At 40.4% G+C, this 9,656-nt stretch overlaps 2 protein-coding genes across 6 annotated transcripts in view; both read right to left on the reverse strand.

Annotated features, from left to right (window-relative positions):
• Nucleotides 1-88: 88 nt before the first annotated feature.
• On the reverse strand, nucleotides 89-7,946 carry actr6 (actin related protein 6). Of its 2 annotated transcripts, none has more exons than XM_088079521.1 (11): nucleotides 7,726-7,945; nucleotides 6,375-6,492; nucleotides 6,221-6,289; nucleotides 5,829-5,952; nucleotides 3,591-3,726; nucleotides 3,443-3,499; nucleotides 3,184-3,282; nucleotides 2,775-2,853; nucleotides 2,523-2,694; nucleotides 1,818-1,956; nucleotides 89-1,119 (listed from the first exon to the last, which is right to left on the reverse strand). In XM_088079521.1, exons 1-11 carry the CDS (start codon nucleotides 7,791-7,793, stop codon nucleotides 990-992), a joined length of 1,191 nt encoding a protein of 396 aa, XP_087935647.1. In that variant the 5' UTR covers nucleotides 7,794-7,945; the 3' UTR covers nucleotides 89-989. The 2 variants fall into 2 exon arrangements, with proteins under 2 accessions (XP_087935647.1, XP_087935648.1); XM_088079522.1 differs by lacking the exon at nucleotides 89-1,119 and adding an exon at nucleotides 1,171-1,418 and having other exon boundaries at nucleotides 7,726-7,946.
• Nucleotides 7,947-8,317: 371 nt separating this feature from the next.
• The window catches only part of LOC121938974 (protein FAM3C-like), a 10,226-nt gene continuing 8,887 nt past the window's right edge, over nucleotides 8,318-9,656 (reverse strand). For 3 of the 4 annotated variants that reach the window (XM_088079528.1, XM_088079530.1, XM_088079529.1), the window contains one exon: nucleotides 8,318-9,656. This exon is cut by the window's right edge and continues 777 nt beyond it. The gene's annotated coding sequence lies outside the window, so the exon portion shown is untranslated. The other variant, XM_088079531.1, reaches the window with a different exon arrangement.

Genomic DNA, 9,656 nt, shown 5'->3' on the forward strand with positions numbered 1-9,656 from the left:
ATCGGGGGCTTAGCCCAAACGTCTGTAAAATAAATAAATAAATATAAATAAAGTCATAAAGTTTTATAGAAAAAAAACCAAAAAAGCAAAAAGTTAAAATTCTTTTATTCGTTACAGACACATTCACACTCACTCTCACGCACGCACACACACACACACACACACACACTCACACTCACACTCACAGACAACTTAGAGTCACCGGAGAACCGGAGAACCCGGAGAGAACCCACTCTGAGAACATGAACCGTGCAGAGAGGGGCCACAGCCGCAGGTCTGATCCCCGCCCCACCCGGCTTCGACCTGAGACCCTCCTGCTGTGAGGCGCAAAAAAAAAAAAATTCTTTACTTTTTTTTTCTTTAATCATCAAAAACTTTTAGGAAAAAAATCACCAAAACTTTTCAAGTTCACTTTTAAAGGAGAAAAGAAGTTCCCTCCCAAACTGCATATGCGTTCCAGTAAGACGGGTAAAACTTTGCTCCTTAGAAAGTAATATTCTTGTTTACTTTTTGAACAAAAAAATCAGTTTTAAATGATTTTGTTCCTTAAGCCAAAACTGCTGAGGGTCTCTCGTAGGCTACTGGAGATAAAATTAAAGATAAAAATAGCAAAACTTAAAACAGAAACTTAAAAAAATAGGAGACCAAGGAGGAGACGACGCATATTTAAATGTTAATTGACAATTGAAATATTTCTATGAACATTTTTTAAAATCATACTCATGAGTTACCAGTCGTCTCAACAAAATGTCGTTATAAACTCTGATAACCGAAGTGCACGTGTTGACCTGTGAGGAGGCCGATCAGCACATACGCGAGTGTAAAAAGAAAGATTTTTGTTTTTTGAATGCAGTTTGCACTGCAGACGCAGATCCTGTTTGTCCTGCAGGCGAGTTTGCAGCTTTTATTTCTTCTGATCCATAAAGACAGCGATGTTTTTCACATCCGTGACGATGCAAAACAATCTGCAGCCGTTAGTTTCACTCCAGTCAAATATCAAACTTCTCCTCACAGATAAAATGTCCGTTCTCCTCGTAGTCCTCTCGTGTCACCACGACCTCGTCGTAGTCGGGACTGTGAGCCAGCAGCTTCCCGCCCTCCCACGCGTAACAGATGGGACTGCAGGACGAGACGGGAGACGCCGTGAATGAAAAACAAACCGTGGTCACATTTACATCTTTCCCCTAAACGAGTCCTTTAATCATTACGACAATATCGACTCACGTCGACGTTTCAAAAAAGGTCGAAAATCGATGGAGCAAAAACGATCTGTTCCTGTTTTGTGGGAATAAGCATTGTTAAGTTTTCTTTTTTAAGGATCTTTATTCCAAACATGCCAAATAAACAAAATAACAAGAACAAAAATAAAATAGAAAGAAAAAAAACACCAAAATGTCGCTCAGACGTATATTTCATGTCTGAAAAAGAGAGGAGACGAATATTTATCAAACCCGAAAAGCCCTTTTTCAGTTTTATTTAAGAAAAAAAAGGTTATTTACTTTTGTTTATACGTCTCAAAAAAAGTTGTGCTCACATTTTTAAATCAAAGTCAACTTTTTGTTTAAGTTGTGTGAGCAGTTTGTTTAACCCTTTAAAAGCTGAGGAAGAAGACTTGATTTCTTTCAAAGACACCAGAGGTTGACGAGCAGCTTAAAAAGGAAAATTTACAAGAAAAATAACAGGAAATAAGCAAAAAAGACAGAAAGAAAGAAAACAAAAAGCTTAATGGTATATTTATAATAAATGATAAATTGAGAAACCAAGATGAAATGGAATAAGACTGATTGATCAGTTAACTCTAAAGACGCCGAACTTACTTCTCAGGCTGCAGGACGGACACGGGCAGGTGAGCGGGGGCGAGCGACCGCAGCTCCGCCTCCAGCCGCTCTCTGTAGCCGGGAAACAACGTGTTTCCTCCCGTCAGGACGATGTTCTGGTAGAAGTGCGGCTGCATCTCTGCGGGCAGAACAAACTGTCAGCTGATTCGCACAAACGCAGACTGATTATTCGTGAACATTTGCACCACTCCAGGACATTAAACGGGGCTCCCACGCACCGACGCGGACAAACGCTCAAAACCTTTCCACCATTTTTCAAGGACACTGTCCAAAATCTGGAAATCCAACAAAACCCACCAAACATGTTTAAAAGAAAAAAAAAATCACCAAAAACTTTTCAAGAAAACATGCCTTCCACCCCCCCCATCTAAAAGTTGGTGGCAAAATAAAGACCAAATACAGCCATTTAAGGTTTAAGGAGACGCACACGCGGAGAAAAAGAAGGAACAAACAACCAAAACATTGTCACACGTCGACACAAAGTAAAGCTACAGAAAATAAATTCACTCTTATGTGACATTAATGTCATCTTAATTATTTCACACAACACATTTCACTGATTTTTCAAAAACTTGATGATTTGATTTGACTAATGATTTTTACTAGTTTCATGACTTTTCCAGGTTTTCCATGACTGTGGGAGCCCCGCTTAAAGAAATGAATGAGCGGCAGGAAACGGCTCACCTTCGGGCAGGGACTGGATGGAGTGCACGATGGCCTCTGGGATTCCCATCTCCTGGATGCCGATGTCTGACGGGTGGAAGAGCATCTCAGGGACGGCGAAGCGCTCGTTGGCCAGCCTCAGGATCTGCTCTCCGGTCTTGTACTTTCCACTGAAGACCATCTCCTCTCGCGGCTGGAGGACGGAGGAAGAGGGACAGTGAGGACGGCGTCCACCGCACGAGGACTCGGATATTTTTTAAAGTGATTTCTCACCTTGCAGAAGCCTTTTTTGATGGAGCTGAAATCTGGAAGAACGTAATCCCTCACCACCGTGTTTTCCTCGCCCTTCATCCTGACGACACCACAAAAAACACACTGTGATGCACTTAGTTTGTAATATAATAATAATAGGAAAAAAAACACCAAAATGCCGATCAGACTAATAATTAATAATATTTTTTTTTTAAAAAAAGGATATACTCCAACAACAGTAATAGTATATTTATAAAAAATAATAAATCCAGAAACCAAGGTCATCCCACGTCTTAGCCTTTTTAGCACTTTTCAAAAACTGATTTAAGACTTTTAAATTCTACTTAAGGGCTTGTTTTACAATAATTATTTTAATGCCTTTGTGTGTGTGTGTGTGTGTGTGTGTGTGTGTGTGTGTGTGTTTTCCTACTGTGAGATCTCCATGTCTTTATAAAAGTGCTGTGAGACGTAGCAGACGTCCTCCTTCACCTGGTTGATCACATGAGTTTCGTCCATGACGTGTAACTGCCTGAAAGTTAGAGAGAGACACACTTCGACCATCTACAGCAGTGAAGCTCAACCTACGGCCCCTGGGCCAAATCTGGCCCCTGATAGAGTTCCTGGTGGCCCTCCAATCATTTTCTAATGTACAATAGGTGAGCGAGGAGAGAGGAGAGAGGAGAGCTCACCGATAGGAAATGATCTCCTTCAGGTGATTGGTCAGCAGCTTCCCTCCGACGTTGATCCTGGAAGGTAAAACAAACAAATAAAGCAGTTTGTTGTTGTTGTTGTTGTTGTTGTTGTGCAGCTGAGCGGTGACGGGCTCGGCGCTCTGACCTGCGGATGCCCTCCTTCATCTTCTTGTTGCGGCAGTAGGGAGCGATGTGTGTGAAGGAGAAGCCGCTGTCGACCACCAGACAGCAGAGCTCCGGCGGTTTGGAGTGGAAGAAGTGATGAGCGCTGAGAGAGCCGGCTAACGGACACAACACACACAATCAGCAGACAACACACACACCAACAACACACAATCAGCAGACAACACACACACCAACAACACACAATCAGCAGACAACACACACACCAACAACACACAATCAGCAGACAACACACACACCAACAACACACAATCAGCAGACAACACACACACCAACAACACACAATCAGCAGACAACACACACACACAAACAACACACAATCAGCAGACAACACACACACCAACAACACACAATCAGCAGACAACACACACACCAACAACACACAATCAGCAGACAACACACACACCAACAACACACAATCAGCAGACAACACACACACCAACAACACACAATCAGCAGACAACACACACACCAACAACACACAATCAGCAGACAACACACACACCAACAACACACAATCAGCAGACAACACACACACCAACAACACACAATCAGCAGACAACACACACACCAACAACACACAATCAGCAGACAACACACACACCAACAACACACAATCAGCAGACAACACACACACCAACAACACACAATCAGCAGACAACACACACACCAACAACACACAATCAGCAGACAACACACACACCAACAACACACAATCAGCAGACAACACACACACCAACAACACACAATCAGCAGACAACACACACACCAACAACACACAATCAGCAGACAACACACACACCAACAACACACAATCAGCAGACAACACACACACCAACAACACACAATCAGCAGACAACACACACACCAACCACACACACTCCGCAGAACACACACACACCAACAACACACAATCAGCAGACAACACACACACCAACAACACACAATCAGCAGACAACACACACACCAACAACACACAATCAGCAGACAACACACACACACCAACAACACACAATCAGCAGACAACACACACACCAACAACACACAATCAGCAGACAACACACACACCAACAACACACAATCAGCAGACAACACACACACCAACAACACACAATCAGCAGACAACACACACACCAACAACACACAATCAGCAGACAACACACACACCAACAACACACAATCAGCAGACAACACACACACCAACAACACACAATCAGCAGACAACACACACACCAACAACACACAATCAGCAGACAACACACACACCAACAACACACAATCAGCAGACAACACACACACCAACAACACACAATCAGCAGACAACACACACACACCAACAACACACAATCAGCAGACAACACACACACCAACAACACACAATCAGCAGACAACACACACACCAACAACACACAATCAGCAGACAACACACACACCAACAACACACAATCAGCAGACAACACACACACCAACAACACACAATCAGCAGACAACACACACACCAACAACACACAATCAGCAGACAACACACACACCAACAACACACAATCAGCAGACAACACACACACCAACAACACACAATCAGCAGACAACACACACACACCAACAACACACAATCAGCAGACAACACACACACCAACAACACACAATCAGCAGACAACACACACACACCAACAACACACAATCAGCAGACAACACACACACCAACAACACACAATCAGCAGACAACACACACACCAACAACACACAATCAGCAGACAACACACACACCAACAACACACAATCAGCAGACAACACACACACCAACAACACACAATCAGCAGACAACACACACACCAACAACACACAATCAGCAGACAACACACACACACCAACAACACACAATCAGCAGACAACACACACACCAACAACACACAATCAGCAGACAACACACACACACCAACAACACACAATCAGCAGACAATACACACACACCAACAACACACACACCAACAACAGCTGATACACCAAAGAATCCAGAAAAGCTTTGATAGCAGCAGCAGAGAGAAGCTGAACTCGTGAAACTGTAACAGGTCCGTTAGAAGATACATCAAGGAGGATGTGTTTTTTTTCTTTAGGATTTATTTTTATGATTTTTACATTTTGGCTTTTTCTTTAAAGATTTTCAAACAGGAAGTGATGTGGAGCATTCAGCTGGACTTACTGTTTATCCTGAGAACCGACTGGAACTGGTACTCCTCAAACAGGATCTCATTCATGGACTCCTGAATGGAGGAGAAGTTGAAGTACGGCTCGGTGATGACGATGCTGGTGTCAGCAAACTCCACCTGGAGGCAGAGCACACAGAGGAGGAGACAGAGGAGAAGATGGAGGAGGAGGAGACAGAGGAGGAGGAGCAGATGAGAAGATGGAGGAGGAGCAGAGGAGAAGATGGAGGAGGAGCAGAGGAGAAGATGGAGGAGGAGCAGAGGAGAAGATGGAGGAGGAGGAGGAGGAGCAGAGGAGAAGATGGAGGAGGAGGAGTAGAGGAGGAGACGATCAGATCAGGAGAGCAAAAACAAAGAGAAAAAGACTCTGTGAAGGAAAAGTACGAACCTTGAACATCTCTTTTCCAAACAGGTGATCCCACACTTTCCTCTGGACGTCCCAGTTGACCAGGTAACCCTGAAGACAAAGACAGGACACGACACGATGAAACAGCAGCCCAGACGGGACGCTGCGTCCTCTGCGTGTTGTCTCTCTGTCTCACCTTCTGGAAGGGCAGGATGTAAAACAGACCCGAAGGATCTTTGATCTCGTCCAGCTGATTCGCCGTGAAGGTTTTTAATCTGGACGTCTTGGAGCGAAACTGGCAGTTTGGGATGACGCTGAGGGAGGACGAGACAGACAGAAGGTCACGCTGAGACACTGATGCTCAACCTATGGCCCGCGGGCTAAATCTGGCACCCGATGGGGCCCCTGGTGGCCCCCCAACCATTTTCTAATGTACAATAAAAATAAAGTGATAGTGTGATAGTTTCTGTCCTTTTAGTCTCCATAAGGTGTCAGAGACATAAAACAGCATCAAAATAGAGCTTGTTGATCAAAAAAGAGGCAGAGGAGGATCCCCCACACCCCCGACAGAGGACACAAAGAAAATCAAAGAAATGTCCTTAAATCCAAAAAATGTCCTAAAATTCTAGAAACGTCCTGAGATCCTAGATATGTCATGAGTCACAATTAGAAATATTACTCATTTTAAACAATCCGTGTTTCAGCTGATGAAAATTACATAACTGATTTAAATTATTTAAGCAAAATATTATATACAGGAAGCAATTTGGCTAAAAAAACAGACAAAAATAAACTCCCATACTTCTGAGTCTTGATGTTGAGATTTTGCCAAATTTTTACACCAAAAAGATTTATGGTTAAATTTAATTTCATTTTTTTCTTAAACCCGGTTTTTAAATATTTTTAAAATAAATAAATAAATAAATAAATATAAATGTACCTTGCACTTTGTATTTTGAAATGTTATTTTGGTTACATGGATCATGAGAAACACATAAATTCACACTTTGTTTTTTATTAACCGAAAAAGGAACATATATATAATACTATATGTGAGTACATAATTGTTTTTAATTACTCTTTCAATTTCAACAAATTTTAAATTCCGTTTTATTTCACAGTTAGTTCTGTTTGGAGCCACCAAACGTTTAATTTATCATTTTAATTTATTGAATTATTGATTTATTAACAGCAAACCATTTAAAAAGACAACAAATAAACATTTTAAACTGGCTTTTCTAAATTGGCATTTCTTTATTTCCTTTACATCTTTGATTTTGCGGATTCATTATTATTATTATTATTATTATTACTATTATTATTTTATGAAATATTGATCAGTTTCCACGTTTAAAAAATGAGCGTGTTTGTTTGGAGTTTGACTTTTAGTTTCCTCCGCACGAGACGTCACCGTAAATGTTTATTATGACGACACATTTCAGGTAAATCCAGGTGAGTTTGTTAAAAGTTTCTGATCGGTTTGTTATTGTTAGCATTAGCGTTAGCATTAGCGTTAGCATTAGCGTTAGCATTAGCGTTAGCATTACCTGACTTTCTCCGAGCTGTATCCTATTTTGGCGGAGGAGGCTCCGTTATCCAGGACTAACGTGGCCATTTTGCCGCCAGAACTCCCCACTTTAAACTATGAAAATGTCCAATTTATTTTTTATAATTAATTAAACATGTAAAACATTTCTGCTCCCGTTTTTATCACCGCGCCGCCATTAAAACTCCGCTCCGTCTTCCCGCCAATCAAGCTTCTTCTTTTCTGATGACGACAGACGTGACGGTCTGAGGCAGCCAATCATGTCTGCCGCTGGTCGGTACAGCCAATCAGATACGAGGGCTAGGGTCCTTTTAGTAAAAATGTTCGGGCAGAAATAAGTCTTGCCTACTTCGGTTCCCCCGCAAAAACCAATTATTAGAAAACGACATAAAGAAGGAAAAACATAAAGATTTAAAAGTTGTTTCTTTTTTTAAAAATCACCAAAACCTTTAAAAGGAAAAAAGTCAAAGTTTTACATTTTAAGAGAAAAAAAACCCCAAAATCATTTAAAGAAAAAACTATTAGCAACATTTCAAAAGGAAACAGTTTTAAAGGAAAATATTTTTTTTATTTAAAAAAGAAAAAAAAAACACTGACAGAAGTTTTTAGAAAAAAAAATCACTGAAAAAATGACAGACTGAAAATAACAAAAAATAAAGAAAATAGCTAAAAGCTTTTTAAAAAACAAAAAATGTAAACAAAATCACACCCAAAAAAATAACAAAAAAGAAAATCACTAAAACATTTTTAATCAAAAGAAAAAAATCACAGTTTTGTTTTTAAAAATCACCAAAACTTTACAGGAATAAAAAACATCACCCCAAAATTAAATAAATAAATAAATCACCAAGAGTTCACAAAAAAATCTTGAAAGTCAAGAAAATTGCCAAAATGTTTCTTTTTTTTTCGCCGAGTGTAGGCAGCAGTTTTCAACTAAATGAGATCCTGCAAACGAGTTTCAGCAGATGGAAAACACATTTCTCTGGTGGCGACCCCCGTGAGGACAGAGGACGATCCTGTTCGATGCAAAAGTCCCCCAGAGCTCAATAAAATGTTTAAAATAAAAACTGCGTCTGTGATTATATCAGACGTCAGATATCAGATGAGGTGGACACAGGAGGACGCAGGAGGACGCAGGAGGACACAGGAGGACGCAGGAGGACGCAGGAGGACACAGGAGGACGCAGGAGGACGCAGGTGGACACAGAAGGACGTGTCAGTTTGTGACGATGCAGAGACGGATTCAGTCCACACATCCTCTCATCCTGCAGCTGCTTTTTAACCCTTTGAAACTTGGGGTCTCTTCTGCTGCTTTCAGACGCCTTTCACAAATATTTAACTCTTTAAACTCTGAGCACGTTGGCTTGATTTCTTTCAAAAACATGAAAAATGAGGCAAAGAGTAACTTGGTGAGAAATGTTCCACACACTGCAAGAAATTATTTTTAAAAAGATAGCTAAAAGAAGACGTTCAAAAACTTTAACTCTCTTGTTTTTCAACCTGGACTCTTTTGATCAACGAAACTTTTTGGTGTTCATAAGGTTTTTGTTTTCTTTTTTTTAAAGGCTTTTTTCCTTTTGAAATTATAATTGTTTTTTTTTCCTTTAAATTTTGCTGATTTTTTTGGGCGATCTCTTTCTTTTAGAGTTTTTGTTGATTTTTCATCACAATTAAATTAAATTAAAATAATGCTATGGATTGTTTAAAATAATTTTTAAGCACCTTTTTAAGGTCTTGTTTTTTTAATTTTCCTTTTCTTTTTCTTTTTTTAAGTAACTAATTTTCAGGTCTTTCTTTTTTTCCTTTTACAAATTTCTTCCTAATTTTTGGGGGTCATTTCTTCTTTTGTTGCTAATTGCCTTCTTCCCGTGTTTTTATTTGTATTTTTTTAAGAAATCAAGCCGCTTTCCTTTGGCTCCACGAAGGAGAACG

The sequence above is a fragment of the Plectropomus leopardus genome, chromosome 7 (assembly GCF_026936395.1).
Source record: "Plectropomus leopardus strain MGB_pleo_1.0 chromosome 7, ASM2693639v1, whole genome shotgun sequence".
NCBI classification, from domain to species: domain Eukaryota; kingdom Metazoa; phylum Chordata; class Actinopteri; order Perciformes; family Serranidae; genus Plectropomus; species Plectropomus leopardus.